At 40.4% G+C, this 25,024-nt stretch overlaps 1 protein-coding gene across 4 annotated transcripts in view; it reads left to right on the top strand.

The window, feature by feature from the left end:
- The window catches only part of FRMPD2 (FERM and PDZ domain containing 2), a 63,883-nt gene that overhangs the window by 4,074 nt on the left and 34,785 nt on the right, over positions 1-25,024 (top strand). For all 4 annotated transcript variants that reach the window (XM_026110247.2, XM_026110248.2, XM_026110244.2 and 1 more), the window contains 19 exons: positions 1,535-1,619; positions 4,101-4,251; positions 8,100-8,171; positions 8,844-9,018; positions 9,764-9,914; positions 10,011-10,149; positions 11,046-11,198; positions 13,395-13,580; positions 14,481-14,637; positions 17,310-17,520; positions 18,453-18,556; positions 19,621-19,719; positions 20,833-20,940; positions 21,056-21,172; positions 21,684-21,919; positions 22,359-22,463; positions 23,791-23,884; positions 24,315-24,400; positions 24,575-24,710. In XM_026110247.2, the coding sequence (XP_025966032.2) occupies positions 1,535-1,619; positions 4,101-4,251; positions 8,100-8,171; positions 8,844-9,018; positions 9,764-9,914; positions 10,011-10,149; positions 11,046-11,198; positions 13,395-13,580; positions 14,481-14,637; positions 17,310-17,520; positions 18,453-18,556; positions 19,621-19,719; positions 20,833-20,940; positions 21,056-21,172; positions 21,684-21,919; positions 22,359-22,463; positions 23,791-23,884; positions 24,315-24,400; positions 24,575-24,710 (2,565 nt within the window). The remainder of the gene's footprint in view (positions 1-1,534; positions 1,620-4,100; positions 4,252-8,099; positions 8,172-8,843; positions 9,019-9,763; positions 9,915-10,010; positions 10,150-11,045; positions 11,199-13,394; positions 13,581-14,480; positions 14,638-17,309; positions 17,521-18,452; positions 18,557-19,620; positions 19,720-20,832; positions 20,941-21,055; positions 21,173-21,683; positions 21,920-22,358; positions 22,464-23,790; positions 23,885-24,314; positions 24,401-24,574; positions 24,711-25,024) is intronic.

Here is a 25,024-nt window from a genome sequence, read left to right as displayed (position 1 = left end):
CTCCTAAGAGATATATTACCATCTAGAAGAGCACCATTATCAAGGGAGATCAGTATCTCTATCCAGACTGTACTTTGGAAGTTCCTTTAATATAAAACACATTAATCATCTACAGGCCACACTTCTTTGAGAGCCGCATGTCAACCTTAAACACCAGGAATGTGCTGGATTTGTAATCAAAACATGGCAGTCTGGCCAGTAAAACTAGCCAACTTGTCCCACTGCCATGACAGCTGGGACTGAGAAAGCTAAGGGGAATTTTACATCCTTGTCAAAATATATATATACAGATATGTGAAACTTATAGTGTGAGAGGAGAGTTCTGCAGGACTTTTTCATTAAAAATCATTACGAACATGCAGTTTCAGAATATAGAACTGAATCTTAACTTTTGTAACTACCCCTCACTATCTGGCTTATCTCACAGTCTCGCATTTTGTCACTACCAAATTAATGAGGAACTAAAAGAGCCTGTCCACTATAACACCATCTACAGTTTGAAAAAGATCTTTTTTTATATTGTTATTAATTCTTTCTAGTTACATTATTTGATGTTTTCTGCATATTTTACTAATATAACTGTTGATTCCCTAGGTTTTTAAATTTCAGTTGGTAGCTGTAATACTGGAATTCAGTGCTATGATTTTGTGTTGGAATTCAGGGTGAGGTGTTAGGATGTAGTTCATGAACAACTTTTCTGGAAAAATGTTGGTTTAGATGATTCCTTCCCCAGTAGCTCAGCTTATCATCTCTATAATTTTGTAAAACTTTGACAGGCAATTCTTTAAATAAGATCAATGAAATGGTCCAAGCAACGAAAACATTAACTTCCTTCCCCCTCCTTTAAAGGCTTTAAAACTTTGTTGCTAGAAAAAATGTTGAGGGAACTACAGCTGGAATAACCTCTTCTGGTTCTACCTCAAAGTTTCAGCTTTTTCATATTTGGAAGAAGTAATGCCTATCCCTTCTCTAGCAGCAGAGCTGACTGAAGGTGAAAAAAATATTCAAATCCTATTTTCTCACATGACTCACAAACCATCCCTATGTCCCCATCAGATTTTTATGATGTAGAAATATTCACCAAATAGTTAAGTACCAAATAACCAGTGGAATATTTGCAAATAGTTTTCATTTCAGTGATTTTATATCCTACTCTGATTAACCAGGGAAGTCACATGACATTTTTTCCTTGATTTTATGCCTGGAAACAGAAGAACAAGGAGTATTAAATATAACTCCTGCAGAGCAAAAGCTGTTTCACAACCCCATATATGTATGGAAATAACAGACACGGTACATATGTGGCTATTCTCCAAACTACGTTCACGTGAAGGGTTGTGAACAGGGAATAACTACAGAACTGGGAATGCTGTATTCCCTTAGCCCTACCAAGCAGTCATTTATCATGCCCAAACAAGGATGCGAGAGAGGAAGCAGCCAGTCAGAATTTTCTCCTTGTTGTAATTGTCCCAGGATGTAACGCTGGGTGCTGCTACCATTGCTTCAGTCGTGCTATTTCCTTCATTCGTTTCAGGGAGAGTCCCACCGACGCACAGGTCATGGGACCCCACCCTCAGCGGGTCAAGGACACAAAGTAGCTACAAACTCTTCATAAACAGGTAATTGAAAGGTATATTCCTAAAAAGATGGAAACTTTTTTATTACGCGGTAAAGCATAGGAGATACAGCATGGCTATGTCATTATGGGAAAATGCCTCGATCACCATCTGAATCTGTCACCTCTTATCATAACAGACACTGTTTTTGTAGAGATAGACCATACCCAGACTCAGTTTGGCCTCAAGCAAAATTGTCCTAATGCTCTAGTGAGGGAAATGGAGCCTGAGCCATCAACAGTCCCTTCAAAACAAGTGCACCAAAGTCTCCCATCTTCACTCTCTTATCACTGTGTCCTGCCAGATGTCACTGCCCTCCAAAGAGCTGGCACAGCTACCACATAGGCGCCCCTAGCATGTTTCAGTCAAAATCAGAGCAGGGAACACGGGCAGCTAACATGGCTCTCCGTGACTAAAACAGCCGGGAAGCAGCTCTACAGACAGCGTGGAAGGGGAAAATTTGAGGACACAATTTCCACAGAGGGGGAGTGATAAGAAGGTATGGACAGTCACTGCCTTCACTGGCATGGCAATTTGCAGAGTCCATATTTGTCTACATTCAGATTTTGGGTCAGGGTCTGCATCTTGTACTGCTGTTACACTAGCAGAGACCTGATTTATTCTGGAGCGGTTCTGATAGACCATGTACGTGATCCGTAATATTCAGTGGGATATTTGCATTTCGATCTCAGTTCTTAAACTGATTTGCCTCGCTTGTCTCAACCACACCCAGCCCCACACCACTAGTTTACCGAAGAGTTACAGGTAACCCAGGGATACAAGCAGTGAAAAACTCTGGTCTGTCATGAGGATTAGCCTCATTTCAGCCAGGGAAGTATAACAGCAGCCCTGGACACAGACAAGGGAAACCGAGTCTTACACAACTGATGCTAACTCCTTCACAAAAGCCAGGTATACTCCACTCCTGCCAAAAAAGGGTTGTCTATAGTAAGCGTTAGCATAGTGCAGCTGAAATCACAACTGTTTCCAAGTGAAGAAGAAATGTTAAGTACTGTTAGCCTCTAGGCATCACAAAGACCAGAATCTCACAGATAAGCACCACTTAATCCCTACAGACATCCCATTTAAATTGAGTTCTTGACCCAGTTAAACAGGAGTTTCTTCTTTTAACCACCACAGGAGTAATTCAGGCCCACAGGAAGTGCTCCATTTAGATCAATTCCCAATTAAATGTGTCCCAAGTAAACTGTTTGAACTTCCTGGTAAGTCGGCCACAAGGATCTGAGCCATGTGGGATACCCCAATATACCTTGAAAATTCCAGCAAGACACAACTGTCTGCAGGAGGCATGACAGCAGCAGCTCTTCTGAAGAAATAACTGTCTGTCTATCACACACACACACACACGCTTATATAGCTATCTACATACACACACATATGCATATATATGTGTGTGTGTGTGTGTACAGACATCTATATAAGCATCACACACCTGGCAATGATATCAGTATGGGAAATTTTATATTATTACTTTATCATGGGGAAAGAAAGTCTCCTTAATACAGAATGCTGGGTTTTCAGCTCGTAACATTTTTATACCCACAAAAGTCACTTTCGGTCATTTTAGGCATGTTTCTTAGTTAAAAGATCTTTCTGAGGTCAGATTCACAGAAACAGAAATACTTACATATCTTTATAGGCAAAGGAATGCAAGTACTCCTAGTAACTTTGTTAAAAACCTTTTGAAACTCCCTGAATGAATTTCCTGAAGCAACTCTGTAACATGCACAAGAGAGGATGAAACTTTGCCATTTCTTAAAAATACAATTGACCAAAATCCATGTCAACAAAACCTTTCTGTTTCTACCATATAATCATTCTTTCCTCACTGATGAGTATATACTGTATTATAAATTTATTCTAAGCATACGTTTGTCAGCTTATGTGGAAAACACTATTACTTTATGGGCTGAAAATACAGTAAAAACAGTTTTCTGAACTGAGCTCTCACACTAATCTTTCCCTTAATTAAACTGAAAATTCCTTCAGCTCCCTAAGACATTAATTTATTCTAACAAATTAGTATTCAACTGATCTAGTTACCCTTCCTAGAAACATTCTGAATAATGTAGCAACGAATATTAGTGTTTTCTGAGGCTTTTTTGTGACCTCGCTGTAGAAAATAAGTGAGAAACTGACTCCACCCTGTACAATGCTCTGAAAGGGCCCCGGCTGAAGTCTCTGCCTAGCGGCTTCGCCAGACTAACACCAGCTCGAGCTGGCTCACAGGTACCCTTTTTGCATAAAGGGTATTTAAGATTTATTTATAAAGGATGTCAGTAAAATCATCTCTGTTGAATTCTTTTTCTGTAAGGACAACATCATATAATAGCTTATAAATGCTATTGTCCGGGATTTCATAAGATCATGGTACTCAGTTTACTTTAAGGTCTTTGTCTTCAACTCCATGGTTTTTCGTATACACAACTGGATATATTGCTCACTATGACATCTCCTTTGAAGGTCGGTCAGTGCTGTAGAAGAAATCCCTAGCGGAGCTCAGAAGAGCAGCAGACACAACCTGCTGAGTTTGGGCTCCACCTTCTCTGTGTCTACAAAGGACTACACAGCAGCTGCTGCATCACAGAAATGTTTCTTCCAAAGGAATGAAAAGGTAACTAATGAAAAATGTATAACGTGATTTCAAAATGTAAATATCGCTAATGAAAAACCTCTCAGCCAGCTGTCAGCCACCAATGATGTGCATATCGGCTATGGAGTCATGTCATTAGATGGGTCTCCTAAAATGACAGACTCCAAATGAGGCATGAGCCAGTTGTGATAAACAGCTCAGAACTGAAGGCAATGAAAGCTCTTGTACGTACAGAATGAGCAAAGGCTTAGGACTGAACCCTCTGTGACCTACATGTGTGACTTCTGCAAGCAGCAAACACCATATGGAGTGTTTTGATCAAATACCTTCACAGGAACTTCAGCACAGCAAAGAAAGTTACAGAGCCTGAACCCAAACTCTTGCTTGTCAGTGACGATCAAAGGACTTAGATTTGTTTTACAGTGTATGCCTGGATGGAAAGCATAGGCTAGCAGTGAGCGTGCCAAACCAATGGTTCACCTAAGGGTCTATTTCTAGCTGCTGAGTTGTTGTAGGACATTTTTGTGGTTTTCCTCTCTGTTAAATGGGAAGCAAAATGCTTCTTTGGCAGAGAGATCACAAAAATCCAGAAGTAACATAATCACAGAAAACTCTACAGTGCAGCTGCCCATGGTATGCCCTCTCTTGTGGAAAACAGAAGGGCCAGGTTTCAGGCTGGTAAGTACTCTCACCTGTGCCAAGTTCACAAGCTCACACGCACAGACACACACCCCCCCTTTTGATATTTTATCTAGGTTGTTTTTGTTTGTATAACACCACTGCAAAGGATCCTAGCAATCATACTTCCGTGGAGTGAGGAAAACTGCTTCTATTTTAGTTTCCTTTTTCCAGGGCATTTTATTTTTTATGGCAGTTTTGCTCTTCAAACAATCTCCCTCTCCAGTTTCCGCCCAAGTGAATCATACTTTCACGCTCCCTTGCTGCTGCTGCTATCATTATTATTTCTGCATTTCTAATCAGCGCCCCTCTACATTCTCCCGTACTTCACATCCTCTCCCGTCTCAAGACTGGCCACTGCCAGAACTTTGAAAACCAAGAGTTTCAGTTAGATATTCTCAAAAAAATGTTTTTATATATAGATTTAGTTTTTAATTGTGTTAAAGTTTTTCATTGGAATAATAATTTGCTTCCTCAAAAGGAGTCCAACAACTGTTAAAAGAAAGTGTATCGTGAGAGACAGAAAAGAACTAAGGCACAACAGGGCAAACAGTGATTTCTTTGTTGTTATTTTTAATATGACAGCACTACCATCACCAGTCATTCACCATGTCCCAGTTGTGCTAGGTACTGTACAGGCGCTGAACGGATATGAAAGTTTTTATGCTTCTTTGGCCATTCCTCTGGACCAATTGTTTTTAAGATAAATCAGCTCCACATCTATAGTTCTTTAATGCTATACAAAATGCTGCAATGGGTCATTTCTAGGCCCCCTCCTCCTACCTGATGACCCTCTGCCAGGGACCATCTGGAGGGTGGCACAGAACAAGCTCGCTCTGTTTTACTCCCACACTGGAGGAAATCCTCAGAATATTTTTATGACTCTTTGTACCATTGGGCGAATCAGAGGCACATGCTGCAGGAGACAGGCTTTGGACCTTGTTATTCAAAGTCTGAGAAAGTTCATCATCAAAGCAGGGGTTTATATGTAAAAGAAGATATACGGGAGGTATGACAGGACCCATGCTGTGGAAATCTCAGTGGGAAAGGACTTACCCTCAGCATAGCTATGGATGGAGGAGAGGTAGGAATGGTTGGCCCTGGTATGGGTAAAGTTACAGTTAATTTTCATTAGTGGTGGTCTGTGTCAGGAAGTTTCAGTTTTTGCTGTACTCATCCATCATTTGATGTCATTTTTTTTCCTTCTCTAAAAAGAAAACATGTCCCTTTCAGTCTAAGTGACTGCTGTCATGATGACAAGAAGAAAGAAACGAAGTAGAGGTCTCCATGAGTGTATGCATTCCCCTCCCCAGCCCCTCCCTCATGACAGGCTGATGTAACTCAGAAGAAAATGGCTGTATCCAGCACAGAGCGGAGTTACTCAGAAAACAGACAGATGCACAGCACAAAGTCACCACGTAGTCATAGCTGCACGGATCACAGAAGGAGTGCGTAGAATGTAGGCTCTGGGCTGGACCAAGCCAGAAATAAGAAGTAATTGTGAAGGGGACATGTGGTGTAAGGGCTGGGTTTTGTCAGATCCATCTATGCTTTAGATCCTTGAAGCAGACTGAAATGACTGCAGCAGAGAGGGGAACAGGTAACAGTCTCCAAGTGGTAAGATGTGGATCCTTCCAGCCATTCTCCATGAATTAGTCCCTTGACCCATTTATATCTTTTTCTGAGAAAATTTATGATTTGTTTCATAATACTAGTATTGTGCTGCCAGGACACAATGTAGTTTTGTATCATGAATAAAGAGAGGCTAGCAATAACGATTAAAGACACAATGGTCAGATGATAGAGGGGACTAAAGGTTCACAGAGAGCAGGGCTACAACATTTGAGATTCTTCTACAGTGCATCTTTTCTTTTTTTAAATTTTGCCTTTTCATCGCATCAGGAACTTATCTAATTTGCTGTACTCCATTTTGCAACTGCCAGAGCCTGTTCTTTAAATTATTGCTGCTCAAAATAGCAAGCTCTTTTTTATATTGTGTCTTCCTGACATTTCTAACTCATGCTTCTGGCTTCTTTGAGAAGGTCTAGCTAAGATTGCCTTTAATCATTCTGTATTCACTGACATTTAATAATTCTGATACTTGACAGAATATCAGCGATTGGCTGCAAAATTGGTGTCCATCGTGTTAGTGAATTTAAAAAAATTTTCTGTGCTGCATGTCTGAACCTAGTAATTGTTTGGTGCTTCAAGATTTCCGTATCAGTAGCCCGAAAAGGAAGACAGTGTGGTTTAACATTTAGAACATAGGATGCTTTTCTATTCACAGCTCTGTCACTGACTTACCGTGGTACACGGGAGAGTTACACGTTCTGCACATCAAACCATCCACTGGCTGGGCAGCTAGGCTTAGCATGGCATTGAGCCAAAGCCAGTAAGTCCTGGGAAAGGCAGGCTAAATAATATTCTCCACAGGGATGATAAAATATATCTTCTCCAGAATTCAATGGAAGCTCTAGAACTTTGACATTTTAAAAATACAAATCAGTGTTATTCCCTCAAATGTATTTTCACAAATTGTCAAACCATTTGTGCTGAAACTTGCAAAAAAATTAAACTTGAGGTGCATGTTCAGAAAGAAAAAAATCATCCTGTGCTCTTCCTGTTTGTTGAAGCTAAAGCAAAAGAATACAAGATCTGCTAATAACAAGTATCAGGCAACCTTCACCACAGGAAGCAGAAGCAATTCTGCATTTTAGTCTGGTTTCCTACAGAAGCCAGGCTTATGAAATCATGACGGTGTATATGTATGTATGTACATGTCTGTGATTGTCCCCATAGTAACTTGGGAATCAAATGTTTTTTTCAGCCACATCTGACAAAGGGGAAAAGGTCTCAGAAGAAAGTTTTATAAACTTTATATATATATTTTTATATAAAATGTTATATATTATGAAAATAGGTGACTTGTAAAAGAAACAGACCTTGTAAGTGCATTGACAGAAGAAAAGGCTACAGCATGAGCTCACTCCTAATTGGACCCCAGAAAGTCCACACAAGAGAAACCCTAAACAGAGAGAAGTCTTCAGTCAGCATTTACACCTTATTAGATACTGAAGTCAATTAGCCACAGCATACACACCAATGGGAAATAGTTTTCACTGCTTCTGGCGTTTGGGATCTTCTTAACATTAAGGAGATGTTTATTAAATCTCTAAATTCCCTCCTCACAGTTTTCAGGTCCAGAATTTATTATTTTGTCTAGTGAACCACCAGTGACCTTACAGCTGCCTGGATCAATTGTGGTAAGTATGACTGTTAAGAATTTAGAACTAATTTAGTGACCTTTAAGTTGGGGTTCTTTATAAATTGCATCTGAGTCCCACCCCAGGCTTCTTGTCATGTCCTCCTTCGAAGCCAAGTTAGGGTTCCTGCAGAGATGGTGAGACTCGAAAATGAGACCATTTAATTCTCAGTGCTACGTAGCTATCTCTGTTGCTGAGATCAGTGTGAAAATAGCTTAATTTATCCTTCTCAGCTAAGAATGCTCACTTCAGCAAGACTTTTGAGAATAAGATTATGCAGCAAATATGCAAAGTGACATCTAGTGCCAATATACTGTACTTCTCCACTTTGCAGGAACATCCTCTACTCTTCATTAAGATAAAGTAAAAAGTTGACAGCATACAGCAGTAGATATTAGGGTAAAGAAAATCTGGAATTAACCCTTAAACCTAGAATGACCCTGGTGATGGTAGAATCTGAGAATGCTCAGCTGGGATTCCCTGGGTTTTTGAAAAACTGGAAATGTTTGGGACATTAATTTATGATAAGGGAAGCAAGGAACAGCACAGTGTCGTGACCAATTCCAGCAGACTGTGTAGGAACAAGAAATTCAGGAGCCTCAGTAAAAAAATGCTGTGGAACTTCTGCTTGAACTTGGCACTCATTCTTCACTCTTTGTTACATGTTCTTAGACTAAAAAAGGGAAATCCTATTTGTCCCAAAGGGATCTCAATGTGATTCTGCTCAACGGGCAGTGCCTTGAGGTGAAATGCGACATCAAGTCTAAGGCAAGAGATGTTTTCAACACTGTGGTGGCATATGCAAACTTAGTGGAACACTTCTACTTCGGCTTGGCTTATCTGAAAGGTACTGAGATACAGCTAACTTCCCTCATGACAGTGCCTCTGTAGTCACTTTATTAATGAATTTCTGTAAGACTCTGATCCTCAGATGGAAGCAGATCCAAAGCTTAAGCAAAAGTAAGGTACATTGGTGTAAACTGTACTGCACTGATGTAAAGCATGTCTTCCCTAGGACTGTGTACCAGCACAGCCATGCTGGTACTGGCTGATATTCCCATGTAGAAAAGGCTCTGGCCCAGCTTTGCACTGGAATAATGCCGAGCCCTGTTGCCCCAGCAGAAATTCCAGGAAGCGCTGCTGCGAGGCAGACTGACTGTCTTTGCTCCTAGATGTACAGGCCCAGCTATTTCACCTGCAAGTCCCACATCTCCCTAACCCCTTTCAGATGGCAAACACTTCTGAGGCACCTGGAGGAAGCACACCTCATGTGTAGGGCACAAGGATTACAGTGAGGTGCAGAATCTGAGTGGTAAGCTGAACGCAAGCCCCTTGAATCCTTCTTGAATGCTTCCATATATAGCACCCCAATCCATCATCTAACAACTGTAATCCTAAATTATACACTAAATGTTATCCTAAGTTCTCTGTCAAAGAAGCAATGAGTTAACCCAAGGCACAGGGAAGTAGATCTCAACTGACATCCATGATCTATTGTTTTATTGCTAGTGATGCCCTGAATGAAAATAGCAGAACTTTGAGCTACTGAAGTATCTCCAGACTTACCACAGAACCCACAATTCTCATTTCAGGTAAAGAGTTTTTCTTTTTGGATGACGAGACCAAACTCTACAAAGTGGCCCCAGAAGGCTGGAATGACCAACCCAAGAAGAAAACCTCCATCATTAATTTCACACTCTTTCTAAGGATAAAATTCTTTGTCAACCACTTTAATGTTATCCAGTAAGTGCATAGTTTTGCTGACGGCAGGAAAAACAGTAGCGTTTATGTTGAGTGTTCACGGCTCCTGCTATGTTCCTAAACTTTTTTGTGTTCCAGGCACAGCTTGACAAGGCATCAGTTTTACCTGCAGCTTCGTAAAGATATTTTGGAAGAGCGGTTATATTGTAGTGATGAGGCTGCCCTGAAACTTGGTGCTTTGGCTTTACAGGCAGAGCTTGGCAATTATGCTTCTGAGGTATGGATAAAAAATAATTCTCAAAAATCTCTGTCACCACCTTTTGCAGCTTTTGCTTGTCATACAGAGCTTAACGAAGAAACATGTATAACACATAACTTCAGCTAAATCCTTCAGTAATCACATTTCAGATTTAATTTAAATAATTACACAATTTTCCTGATTATGGAGCAATAATGAGACAGATGAATTTGGCAGGAAATCTGGCAGAATGGTACCTAGTGAAAGACTCTTGGTACTTCATAATTGATAACTTTAGCCAGAAGGAAACTCCAGAAGATCTGTAGAAAATTTCCAAAATGGACACAACTTGGAAGTGCAGAGGGGCTTAGAGAGATTAGAAAACATGGAAGAGAAAAATAAAGGAATATTCCAGAATTCACAGAGATTTTGTGTGTAGGCCCAGATCCATAAGATGTAAAGACAGAAGGGTAACTGATGGTACATCTGAACTAAAGAAAATACCCACTTATATTCTCTGCCATATCTTCAGTTATACAAATCCGTGTAGCTCTATTAATTGAACTCTGAGTGGTCTGGCTTTATAATCAACCAAAATCTGATCCATCCTGGCACTGGGCCCCCCACTGTATTGATGTATTTGATGCAACTGCAGCTTTCAGCTCTAAATGCCAGACTGCACTCATGCCTCTAGGCCCACCTCTTTCCTCCCCTCTGCACAGAGCAGTGGTCTGTGCTGTAAGCATCGGGCTGAGCAAGGGTGCAAAAGATGCATTTAGCTGTTGGACACTACCTGCTGTTCCCCATCTTCTCTTAGGAAATGTCAGCAGGGTGACTTCAGTATATGGGTCACTCTGAAAATGGAAATGAACCAATAAGAAAAGTCAAAAAAAAACAAAGTAAAGGCTATTCTTTTTTTTTTTTTTTCCCTGAAGATGCATGGAAAGAGCTATTTTCGTGTTGAGGACTATGTTCCAGCAAGCCGAATAGAGAAAATGACCCTGGCAAACGTACAGCGAGAGCTTGCTAAACTGCATCGCATGAATCGTTCCCTCTTTGAGGATGAAGCTGAACTAGAATTTTTAAAGGTAACTCACCACACACCAAACACTATTTTTTTTTTGTGATAGAAAGTCCCTCTCTATTTACTGTCTTCTGCTATTTCCTTCTTGTCTAATACAAGATTTTAGATGTGATAAACTTTGGATATTCCACAAAAACCTAAAAATTTAACTCTGCTGCACATAGTGTCACCCTGAATAGCTTGTATCACACTTAAATATTAGGCTTCCTTTCATAAATATGTTATAAAGGGTTAATGCATATTTCCAACATGCTGAGGGTTAATGCATATTTTCAGCATGCAACGGATATGTTGTCTGGGTTCTAGATGATTATAAAAACACTGATTGAATGTATTAGAGAGCATGGGAATAAATAAACACCCTCTTGACTTCTGAAACTATAGGAGCTATTCAGCCATTTTCTAAACATGTAGTAATTATTTGTTTAAAAATATCTGTAAACCGTGGAAGGGAGGGAGGAGTTGTCTGAAGTATTCTCTCACATGACTATATCTCTAGTGTGTCATGATGATACAGGATTTAAGTTTTTTCTTATTTTCTCATTCTTCTCCCCCAATCTCTTTGTTTTCCATCATATGAAAAATATCAGGAATTAGAGAATGGATAAATATCAATAGCCATTTTGTTGCAGCGAGACATACTTTTATTTATAGCATCATTTTAAGCTAGCTGCTTAATTGTGTTAGTTTATCATCAAATACTGTCCCTGGAATTGAAGAAATAGATTGAAGCTTAGCCTTAATGACAGTCCCATCATGTGTGGCAAATCCAGTGAAGAAAAGCAGCTTTGTTAGTATCCGTTTCAGTGAGTAAGACTGTAGAAGGAGCCAGTGCATCATACAATGTGAGAAAGATAGCCCCTATGGCAAGAACATGCAAATTCCAAATATGAAAGGGATTTTAAAATTAAAGCCAAGATTCAGCTAGTGATTATAGATGCCCCAGTTTTCAGGACCTGAACATTTGTGAACGGATACTTTCTGAAAGATAGATCTTCTTAAAGTGTTTTAATTTGGTTGCTGAAAATTTCCATGCATGGTTGAAAAGCCATTTTTAGTTCCTGCATTAGCTTCCAAAGAAAAAAATGGATTAGAAAAAACTCTATTGATCTGCAGATCACAAAAGAGGCCAGAAAATCATCCTCATATTCCATAGTTCGGTAAAGGACTGTGGGATCTAAGTCACATTTTAATATTTTGCGGCCAAGTGTGGGAGGAAGCAGGACAAACAACAACATCTAGAGCCTCTGGGTGAGGTTCCTCTAAGTCTCCTCTGCACCCTGCTACAGGGCAAGGGCAGAAACTGGCTCCTCAGTCCCTTACAGTATAATCCTACTTGCCTTTCTCCCAGCTATGAGCACTGTGCAGAAAAGAAGCCTCACTCAAGGTCTCTTACTCCGAAGTCTGATACTGGGGGGAATTCTGGGGCAGTAAAATTCCCTCGAAAGTTGTCATCATATTTAAGCTTGACTTTGAGGCACAGTTTAACAACTCCTAAAACTTAAGACTCTTGGCAATGGAAATTCATAATGTCTAATTTTAAAAGATGATAGTGATGAACGAGTAGGGGTATGTACCTGAGTTTGTTGAAGGCTGTGAGCTGTGGCTTCCTTGCTGTTAGGATTTCCATTCTGTCATTGCTATTGTGGAAAGGAAACCACATAAGCCATAACAATATCAGAGTACGGTGGGTGCCAAAGTATTAGCACTTTTAGCAAAATCAGCATATTTGCAGTACCTCATGGTTTGGGGGAAAACAAAGACAGAAAGCAAAATGGAAAGGAACAAGGTTTAACATTAGTCAAATAGCATTAATCCTGAATGGATTTCTATTTGGAAATCTGCACAAGTGCTAAGTAGAAGTAATATTGAGCACCTCAGTGCCACTATAATGTTTAGATTACTGTGCAGGAAGCTGAATAATCCTCTTATCTCTTCAAATGAGGTATGTGGGGAAATGCTATTTCAACTTTACACATGTAAAATTAATGCATGGAATGGCTCTTATGACACCATATGGTCAGGTAAGGCATTCGATGAGGCAGCAGGGATGAAAATTTGGTAAGAGTTTCCCAGGTTTCTAGAGAGAGTGAAAGAATATTCAGTAGAGACACAACCATTTCCCCTCCCATCTACCTTTCCCCCCCCCGCCATGCCTCTTTTGAATAATGCAAGATAAATGCACTTTTTCTCTACAAAGGTAACTCAGCAACTCCCTGAATATGGAGTGTTATTCTATCGAGTATCCCAAGAGAAGAAAACAGCAGGAGGAGACATCATCCTGGGAATCTGTGCCAAAGGCATCATTGTGTATGAGGTCAAAAATCACACAAGAATTGCCAGTTTAAGATTCCAGTGGCGTGAAACAGAGAGAATTTCAGCTCATGTGAGTTGGAAACAAGTGAACCTCTTCTCTAATACTTTATTCCTCTTCTGCCTGTCCCTTTTATAAATACCTTGCATCCAGAGCCAGAATTCAACTTATTCTGCACAGACATGTCCGTTTTGAAAACAGCCCCAAAGCAAGGCTGGATCTGGATGTGAATCCTGAGAATATGAATCCTTACTGATGTTCAGTGCAGGAGTTTTTTGCCCATTTCTGGAGGCTTAAGTCAAATTATTACAAAACTGAACACAATGGTGTTAACTATTACAGGGACTATGTTAAACCTCTTTATAGCATATTCCATACTCATTCCTCTCTCCTCTTTACTTCTCTCTCTTTTCTTCTGTGTTTTCCTTTCTACAGCAGGCCATGGGATCATGTCTCTCTCTTTCCACATCTCATTTTTCCCATCCTCATCTTTTTGTATGCTGATGTCTGTTCAGGAACCAGTATTCATGACAAGCTTATGACCCCTTGTAAGTGGTATTCTGCCATCAGAGATCTATCAACCAACCACGACAGTGTTCTTCACTCCCAGCCTGTTTTCTCCCCCAAAATAGCCCATTTGCCCCTTGAAGATATTTTCATTTTCATATTCACTTGGTTCAAACATTTTAACATGTGTAGGGCCAAGTTTTGCCAAGCCTATTTACCTGCTCCCAGTGCAGCCAATGTCCAAAGGCTCTCAACTTCAACATAGGGCAGTTATGATCCGAATGACAGACACCTCCCTCACAAATGTCGATCTTACGATAGGCATTTACTGCACCCAAAAGGCATGCAGCCAGGCATAAGTATATCTGTACAAATGAACAAGATGATACAGAAGAAACTTTCAGTGCCTCAGTATTTTGACTGATATGTTTTATGATGCAAGCTATGCATTTTTTTTTCTTTCAGAGAAAAAAATTCATGATTGAAAGCAGCTTCAGTGGCAAGAAACATACATTCATTACTGACACAGCAAAGACTTGTAAATATTTACTGGACCTCTGTTCTGCCCAACACAAATTCAATGCACAGATGAATTCTAGGCAACTTCGGCAAGCTTCATCAGGTGAGCTCTAAAGGTACTTTCGTTACACAGGCCATAGACGACGTTAGGTTTTATAAGGGAGAGGAGAACTCAAAGAAGAAAAGCGGCCCTCAGCTCAGCTGAGAAGCGGAAGACCTGCCACATCAGTTTCACTTGAGCTTCAGTTCCTCACTGCAGAGCAGAAAATAATATCTCCTACATCACAAACAGTTAAAGATCTGTAAGTTTGTTTTTGTGTGTGTGCGTGTGTGTGTGTGCAGGGAGGAGGTGGGTATTCTGGTGATAAACACCATATAGCTGAACTTAGATTTAAAAAAAGCTTGATTATACTTCACCAGAGGAAACCTGCTGGGAATTCTGAAGGAAGAGATCAGATTTATCCCCAGCATAACTGAGAAATGTTCCACACAAAGAATAACTTTAGTGTCCGGATACACTGGAGCAGAATTTAGTCTACTGGATCTCTTTACCTGAGACAAGGGTTCAACCCTACGGTTCGATCCCAGACCAAAACCACTAAAGCAAAGGCACATCAGTCACACTCACTCAACTATGTAGGTTTCAGCTGCTTTTCTCTTCCTCTATGTTTTGCCTCATCTGCAGAAGACCTGACTATTACCTCCTCAGAGTTCAGATTTTTCATACTTTCTTGGATGAGATACTGCCTGACCCCGAGCAGTTACATTGCTTTTCTCACCCACTTTTCTCAGCTTGCTCTATAAAGATAGGTGAGGATCACTGTGGGGAAACTGAGGCATAAGATAAAGGAAATAGCCTCAAAAGACATAAATCTGCACCACTCGAGTTCAGTGGAGCAACATGGGTTTTCACCAGTTGAGGACTTGTCCATTGGCTTGAACAGAATCATGATCATTTGCACCGACTGAAGATTTGACCCAGTGAGTCACAGCAGATGAAGAGAATCCAAGTGTCATGCCTTATCCACTAGGATCCTTCTTTCCTCCAGTAAAACTTTAAATGGTTGGAAATGAAGTTATATAATGGGATATAACATGGGATATATGATTAAAAGCTTGCTTTTTTCACTGAAGTTCTTTCACAAAAAATGAAATTTCTCCAGCACAAATTTGTTCCATAATGTGCTACAATGACACTTATGTTCGAGGCACCCTCTTTGTTAGGGATCCTGTAGTTTCTAACAAAACTTAGTGGAACTGTGATTTGCAGCATACAAATGAGTCCTAATAGTGAATTTTACGGTTTTCTAAGCCACATTTGCTTGCAGTAATATTTCATGAAAGTTACTGCATTCCAGATAGAAGAGAACAAAATGACTGAGAGCTAGGAAAATCATAACCCAGGTCCTGATTACTAGCGCCTCAAATCACTGAAACCAGTCAGACTTTCACAAGTCATGCGGCTGCAGGTTCTGAGGTTCTGGGTGTGCTGGCTTTCCTGGAAAAACTGGCTCCCTGAAGGCAAGTGATAGACTGTAGTCCTAAACGCTGCCTTTGCCACCACAGCAAATAGAGCCCATTTCTTTTCTCTTATAAAGGACTGTAAGAGATGGTAAGACTCCTTCTGCATGAGCCAACAGCAAAACTCTCTCCCTTCTGCTGCCCAGTGCAGATGCATAAGCCACAATCTCTTCAAAATTTGCTAGCAACCCCTTACTTCAAAATCACCATGGCAACTCTCAGACTGCACTAATAATATGGACAGTTAACCCTTCTGATGCCTTAACAAATGCCCCCGATCAAAATCACTGCGGAAAGAGGGAACCTGGGCTTAATGCTGTAAAGAGTAATGTTCTAAAAGTTGCATTCACACTAGTATCTGTTAGGGAAAGGCAATGGAGGTCAACCGTCACATACAAGCAGAAGTAAAGCCTATATCTGTGTTACATCATGCCAAGCAGGTTCTTGTTTCACTTTTAGACACGTCCCCAATTGCCTGCTGTCCCTTCTCCTTCAAATCCCCTCTCACGAGGGCTCCTACCCATCAAATGAGAATCTAAATAAATGAACACCTCCTCCAGCATTATCTTATTTCAGGGAAATAAAATCTTTTGAGAGGAATAATGCTGTAGATTCATATACTGCAGGGCCCAAATGTCATTAAGAAAGTAGTAGATTACACAGAGAGGTGGAAAATGGGATACCAAACATTGCCACCAAGGTGGTACCCCACTCAAACTCCCTTGCGCAAATCACTCAGAGCAAATCACCAGCTCCTTGGCCCTTCTCTCATCCTGAGAGCATGTGTTTGTAGTGCTCCTGTCTCCTCAGATATACCTGTGTTGGAGTGGGGGGCCTGTGAAGGGTAGAAAACCACCAACCTGGCTGATTCAGTCTCTGACAGACAGAACTTTCTCCATATGCTGAATTTTTACACAATACACTTTTCAGAGGCAGTCAGGTTTAAATTATATAGGTCTGTACATTTCATCTGCCTTTGTGAAAAGTGAATTTGCAGTATATTTTTGCAGTATAATTTACAGAAATGAAATCTAAATACAGAATATACTTCCTATGAAATAAATGGATTGGAAACTGGACTCTCAATCCAGGGCCTAGATATCCTCAAGGATGCCAGAACAAATGTATCTGTGATGTCAATCTTATTGCTGGCATGTTGAAAAGGTTAGACAGAAAGCAGCTTTGAACTTAAAAAATGGGATAATGTCAGTGGATTTATCTTTTCTTCCTTCCCCAATTTCCCTTCTCATTCAGAGGACAGTAAATTTATGGAAATAGACAAATCAAATCCTGCATACGCAGCTCAGCACGAACACCTTGCCCTGATTCAGAGACTGTCTCGATCAGAGAATGTGCTGTATGGGACAAACCTGGAAAACCTTTCTGCTGGGATGATGAGCAAATCTTGTGATAACCTCAGTGTGGAAATCAGCAACAGGACTAGAGACAAAAGTAATCTCGGCAGGTAGGTTTGCTTTTTTCTCTAAACATCTAACAATACTCAGCTGCAGACTTTATCATTGCAAATTTCTTCGGTAAGCTGTGAGGTGCCAGACATTCTCCTGCAGTATTTATTGTGGTCACAGCAAAAGGCCCAGCCAGGACTGGGGCTCCATTGTGCCAGCAACCGTGCAAGCACAGGCAGGAAGCTAACAATCTACCAGATAAAATTTGAAAAAGAGTTGACATTTAAATTTGTACCAGACTCAGGAATGAACAACTTATTGGTATACAGAGAAGGATAAAAATGAGGCAGAACAAAAGTAAAGTCTTTGATGTATGTGTACCTTCTTTGGAAGAGGCAGTATGTAAACTGAATGCAGACTGGAAGCTGTTTTGGAGCAGGTCTTCCCTTAGAGATTCCCAGGTCTAAAGGTGCGAACACAGAAAAATATATAAGAACTTCTCTCTTTTCATTTACATTGGTACATTCATCAGAGTGTAGGTGGTTACTGTAGCTGCAAACAGTTTTCAAGGCTTTTGATGAATTTTAGTGCCTGTTAGAGTGCTATGAAGTACAACAGAGCCAAGAAGAACATGAACTACCAGGAAAACTTTCAGACACGGTATTGTCTAAAAGGACAGCGGGACTAACTGAATCATGCTGCGACTATGCTGTGCTTTCCTGCTGCGTGCACTCAGCTCAGAGAACAATGCAGGGGGAAACAGTCGCTACGTGAGTGGTCTAATAGCAGCTGTTACGTGGAAGCAAATGCTTGCAAGGATAAGACTACCTGTCCCCTACAATGAAATGTGGCCCAGAGATCAGAAGACCTGCTGAAAGGCTATAAACGTGTGCATTTCCTGCTTGGCTCTGACAGACTAATGACAATGAAGAGTGCTGAATACCACTGTTGATTTGTTATTGTAACGCAGTCTTCATTCCCTCCCCTGCAGATCTACATCAGGGCTATCCCAGTCAGAAACGCACATCGATCTGAATGGAAAGCAAAAGAGTTATGACTACCTCTCTATCCATTCCACTCAGAACACAAGCAGCGGTGAGTATAATAATCATGAAGGGAGATGGTACTCTTCCATATTTATTGTTTTGCTGGCAGGAGACCAAAATATATTCTATATACTGATCAAAGAATAACCTTTTGCCACTTCCAGTTCTGGGAATTAACCCATGGCTTAGAAATTCAAGTTGTTTTCTTCTCTTTCACTCCTCCTTTCCATCAGGATCAGTGGTAAGGGACTTGATGACCAAGTTTTTCCACCAGTGATGCCTAATATTCTTCAGAGTAGTAGTTCATTACACCCAGGGCTCTTGCATGGGGCAATATCCTAGTGCTTGGAGATCATCACTTGGTTTGCCACTGAGATCCTCAACTCATTAAATGATGCATGAGACAAAATATATTCTAGCTCCCTCCTCTGTGCTTGTGTTTGCATGACAGCTAACTGGAATAAGAATCACTACACACCTCATTATTTTACAGAAGCCAGTTGCCTGCTGTCACATGAACACAGGGAACAGATCTATGGAATATGAGGCTGGGATTATTTATCCAGTCCCTTTTAAAGTTAGAACTGTACTTGTATTCACCATGTACACACTGTGGCAATTGCACAATACTAAGTAGCGTTGCACTACAACAGCCATCATCACAATCAGTGCTGATGGGATTACAATTACAGAGCCAAAAGGGCTCTGTAGAGCCCACAGAGCCTAGGACAAGAATTTTCAAAGGAACGCATAAGAGATTTTGTGTCCATATTCCCCTCATGTTCAATGGGCATTAGGTGCCTGACTCTTTAAATAACCTATTCTTAACAAGACTAGATGTGTACTCTCCCAGAAATGACAGACAGAACATAGGAGGTGGTTATACTGCTACTATGCTTTCCTATTCTCTATATATTCTGTTCTAAAGAAAGCAAATTTCCAAACACTTGTTTGAGCTTCCGTCCTGAATTAAATTAATTCAGAAGTAATGGTAATGTTGAAAATAAGGACAAAATACATATTCAATTTTTAAAGCCCCAATTGTGCATATTACATGAATCTCTTGTCTCCCTGCACTCATCTGCATTTATTCTAGCTGTTTTGTTTCTGCAGCACCTGGATCACCAGTCATCCAAAGGGAACTTTTGCTAAGTGGTCTAGAAAGAGAAATCATTTGTGTCACCCTAAAACGCGACCCTAAGAATGGCTTTGGTAAGTAAGGAGCATGAATGTGATGTTTGTTGCTAGGACTGTCAGACCCTGGTGCTAACACTGATACTTGCTGATACAAGCTGAGCAAGGCTGTATCTTTCACCTCATTTATTCTTCTTGTAGAATGAGACAACCAATCTTTGCAAAGGACTTAGTATTTCCAAGATTGAAAAGGACTAAGCACATAAATCAAGACCACAGTTTTTTCAGAAGATTAACTAAGGCCATGGATATTAAGTGGACTAAATGTTAAGAGTAGAATGAAAGGACTAAGGGTCTAGTTTTGCATCTGAAATACATATACAGTGATTTTATTTACCTTAGACCTTACACAGGGAGAGCTGGTGTTCTGCAAACCTTTCACATATTGCCCACGTGGGTGCAAAATGCATGTGCAGCTTAACATGAATGTTTCCTGACTTTTGGATTCTTATCTGGGTAACATTTTTGTTATATAATACACTATCATACTGTATCCTCTTCCGATGGATGAGTACAGAGTGCTACCAAGTTCTGCTGCTGACCATTAACACAGTTAAACATCAAATTTCTAAATGGTAGAGATCTGAGTGGAAAGCTTTGATTTCAAACTCAATTATTCTACTAGTGAAAAGAATTTTTGCAATATGCAGAGTATTCTGAGATACTATAGTGAAATTAAATGACTTAGTTTTCTTAGATACCACTTGCAATTCTCCATGTCCCACCTTAGGGGTCCTAGACCACATGATGTAAAACAATGTTCTAACTTATCTAATGAGATTTTATACTGTGTTTCTCCTATAGGTGTTGTAGGAATTTCTAAGGTCCACAGGTCCACACAGTTTATACCTCTTGTAGCAAAGTAGCTGGAATCTTCTGAAGTCCCAACTCAGGAAAGTATTCCTACTGAAAAAATATATTTAAATACCAGTCACCAGCATGTTTAAGTTAAAGTGTGAGTTTAAAGCTCTCCCAAATCAGGACCTTGACGCTATGTAAATCAGAGTTCCCCATTCCCCAGACCACGCACAAAATGTATGCTGCTGGAATAAGATGCTTTTGTTCTCCTAAGGTTCATCTTTTCTAATACTGCCAGTGTCTCTGCCTTCTCATGCTATCTCGTTTTTGCAGGTTTTGTAATTATTGGAGGAGAAAATGTAGGAAAATTAGACCTTGGTATCTTTATCGCTTCAATTATTCCTGGGGGACCTGCAGACAGAGCTGGAAATATCAAACCAGGTCACTGTCCTCAGTTTTTAATTAGAATTAAAATACTTTCATGGTTTAAAGTTAGCTATTTTGGATTTATTTCCCTATTCTGACGTGTTTTGTCTTTTTTTTATCCTTTTTTAAGGGGGACGACTCATCTCTGTGAATAATATTAGTCTCGAGGGTGTTTCGTTTAATACTGCCGTTAAAATTATACAGAATTCTCCTGATGAAGTGGAACTGATCATCTCTCAACCCAAAGGTATAAAGTCAAATGTCTTTGCTGGCTGTGAAATACTAACAGTTAACTCTAGATACCGGTATTTATTAGGCATTAGGATGTAGTAGTACTTTCTTGCCACTCAGTGCCAGTTATAAAAAGCATAGGTTAGTAGTGAGAACAGCCAACTTCTAGTGGGCATCGTGTGAGCTCTGTCCTACAGTCAGTGTGAAAAAATGTGATATGTTATGGGCTTTATCCTGCACTGCTGAATACAATGGGAATTTTGGCATTGCTTTTTATGACAGACTTAGTTCTATAGCACAGCTCTTAATCACTGTTATTGTCACAATCCTCTGCAGTGATGAAGGAAACACATTTCTCCATACTTACAATAGCAGTGCTCACTTTTACAATGACTAACTCACTTTATAGATCTCAGATTTCACAACCAGCCCGTATAGGAAGTTATTTTGTCCTCCTACACTGATATAATAAAAATTGCCTTCAAATTTTCTTATTTATTTGCATTCAGCAATATTTCATTTTGCAGACATTTATGAAGAAGGGTTAAATGAAGAAAAGAGTCTATCTAGAGCGAACAGCACTAGTGGATCTGAGATCTCTTGTGTAGACAGTGGGAGAAGAAAGATTCAAGACTGTCATACTGCTCCCTCCAGAGAACAGGACATAAATATAGATGAACTTGAGCAGGCTCTTTCCTGGAATTTAGCACCAAAATCGGGCCCCAGGATTCCAGTTCTTTCAGTTGACAGCCTGGATGTGGAGGTAACAGTGATCTTGATGCTATTCAGTAACATTATGCTCAGCATGTGTCTTAACAACAAGTTTGCTGTAGTAAGAACAAAAAATAACTGAGAAGGTAAAAGGAGGAAAGAATGTTATTAAAAATTCTTCTCCCTTTTCCAGTGGAGTTATAAAATTTCGATTATTTTCTTGCAAGCTGAAAGATCTCAACCAGTACATTTTGTGTCTGAGTCTCTACTATTAGACAGCCTCCCTATCTACCCTCAGCTTGTGCACATTGAGACAGACTAGATTCTGAGTAACACTAGTGTAAGCTTGGAATAATGCCAGGGTACTGGTAGCCAATGGTGCTACTCCAGGCTTACACTGACAGCGGGATCAAACCCTTTATATCTTCTCTTTTTTTTTTTTTTTTTTCACTGATGCTGTAGCCTCATTAGTGTTTATATTCTTGAGACAGGAAGCTGACTCCTCGCACTTACCATCTCCGGCTGAAACCAACGCAGATGATACCTATACTGTGAAGCTTGTCAAAGAAGATGGGACTTTTGGAATCAGTGTGACTGCAAGTGTTTCTGTTAATCTTTCAATGTGTGCTTCAAACTGTTACATGACCAAGAAATGAATAGGGAAGTGTGTATCTGTGCTGCGCAACAAGGGTAGAAAAAAGGCCGTTAGCAAGAGCTGGTAGCATGGCATGTTTCAAAGGAGAGTCTTTGATTGATTGACGGAGTAAGGGTGAAGCAGTGGCTCTGCTCATTCCCCAGTTTCCACCAGAAGAGTTTTTTAAAGTGTGCTGGCATAAAGGTCACAGCACTACATGCTCTTTTCACCCTGACTTAATTTGAGACCAAGACCTAGTACTGAAAGCAGGTTTTTGTCAGGGAGGGATATAGTCAGTGCCTCCAGAAAATGCAATGATGCATAGAAACCCCTCAGCCATGACTGGTTTGGCTGTTCCCAGAGGGCTCCTGGAAGTCAAAGGTTCTGTCTCCCCTCCACGGCATGGGCTCAGGCACTGGCCCGCAGTCTCAGGCACTGTCTGGTTGTACAGCTTTGGCCTGTGCCAGCAAGCACAGTGCTGGGAGAGCCCTGGCTGGGAACGTTCTCAGCAGGCAGCGTAACACAGGTCACCCCATGCCGGGAGGAATAAAGTTCAACTGTATGGGCTCAAGCTATACCATGCCTCTTACTCTGAAGGCCAGAGAAAGGGCTTGGGACAATTTTATTACTAATACAAGGAAATACTGTTCTTCTTACACCCAGAGGACCAGAGAAGGCCACATTTGAAGATTATTTCTCTGTTCTGGCTATGGAGGTTGAATCTATCCCTATAGGCTGAGGGGTCTTTTCAGTCCTTGCTGAAATGGAGTGGGAAGCAACAACCATTTCAGTGCTTGCAGAAGCAATGGAGGGCTTTTTTCATCTGGAATTGCCCAAGTGATGTAGATGGTCAGAATGCTATTCTGAGGTTAGTCTGCAATTCCCCTGTGCTAAGGTTCTTGAGTGGCTACATGAGGTCAGGTCCATGCTTTATATATTGTTTGAATTGCTGAATGCATATTGCATATTTTAGAAGCTGAGCTATAGGCTGACTTAAAGGGGTAATCATATCATTACATTAGCATGGGGAAATACTTAAGAATGTTTTTAAATATCTTTATACAGCCACATAGAAATGCACTGTTTTACTGAGAAAATAAAACACGATTACTGCCTGGGGAAGATAGGATGTTGGAGTAACATCCTCTTTCAGCTTTTTCCTATATATATATTTTTAACTGTAATATCTAAAGCACTTGCCTGGCAATGCATACATAAGTTGCTTTGATTCTTATCACAGGAAGAACATGTGAAGTCTCCACTCTAAACTGTGGATGTATGTTTTGCAGGGTGGAATTAACACTAGTGTGCGTCATGGTGGGATATACGTGAAGTCAATTATTTCCAGGGGACCAGCAGATAAGGATGGACAAATAAAGATAGGTAACATCTGACAACAAAACTTCGGGCTACAGATCTCAATGTTAGTGGGGAATGCTCGCCACAGGACAATGAAACATGTTTGGGATTGAAGGGCATACAACTCTGAAGCATAAAATATACAGTTCTTCGTTCCTCAGCCTGCAGTAGGGTATTTAGATATCCCACTGGAAAAAGACTAGAAACTCATACCAATATTGTACAGTTTCTCACTAGCTGCACATCAGGCTAGTGATGCTCAGATTCACAGAATACCTTGGTATGTTATAAGTGCCAGGTATAGAATATTGTAGACTAAGCAGTAATGTTTTTAGACAAAATAACATAATTTTACACATGCAAGTGTGAAGATCTAATGCATGTGGGTAGCTTTGGAGCTAAAACCCAATGAATCTGAACATCAACGCAATTTGCCTCATTTTTTTTGTTTCAGGTGATCGTTTGCTGGAAGTAGATGGAATCAGCCTCTGTGGTATCACACACAAGCAGGCTGTGGAAAGACTGAAGAAATCTGGCCAGGTTTGTATAATGGCAGAGCTGAATGAGATGACCAGTATAGTAAGGTGCACTCGGTATGAAGCACAGTAGCAGACCTGGACCAAAAGGAATCCCCCCACCTTTCTCCTACTGAAAAGTAAAAAGACGTAGGGCTCCCTGTGCACTGTATAAACGGGACTTGTTTACCCTTTTTAGATTGCCAGGCTTGTTCTAGAAAGGGGACATCACCGATTGGCAGAGCTGTGCACGACTGCTAAGGACCAATGTGCAGTTGTTCCTGTGGCAACATCCTTCACAGATGGTACCAAGAACTACTCCTTTGTGACAGATGGTGAGAGATAAAAAAGGGACTCTGAGTGACTTCTTCTGACTGTACTTCTTATAATGTGCAAGAAAGGAATGAATGAAACTAATTCCATGAAATTTCTGTGGGTTGGAAGGAAAACTGCATACTGAACACATACAAGACAATGTGTGGTATTAACGGCATCATCAAAAATTAATTCTGAACAAAGTATTTCTGAAGTACACACAATTACAGTTGCTAGATATAGCTGATTCAGAGATCACTCCCACTGAATTTATCCTCAGCATAAATACTATATCTCTCAGCCTTGATGAGATGGGGCTGGCCGGGGGAGTCTT

The sequence above is a fragment of the Dromaius novaehollandiae genome, chromosome 6, assembly GCF_036370855.1.
Source record: "Dromaius novaehollandiae isolate bDroNov1 chromosome 6, bDroNov1.hap1, whole genome shotgun sequence".
In the NCBI taxonomy this organism is placed as follows: domain Eukaryota; kingdom Metazoa; phylum Chordata; class Aves; order Casuariiformes; family Dromaiidae; genus Dromaius; species Dromaius novaehollandiae.
This window is presented reverse-complemented; position numbering and strand designations above follow the sequence as displayed.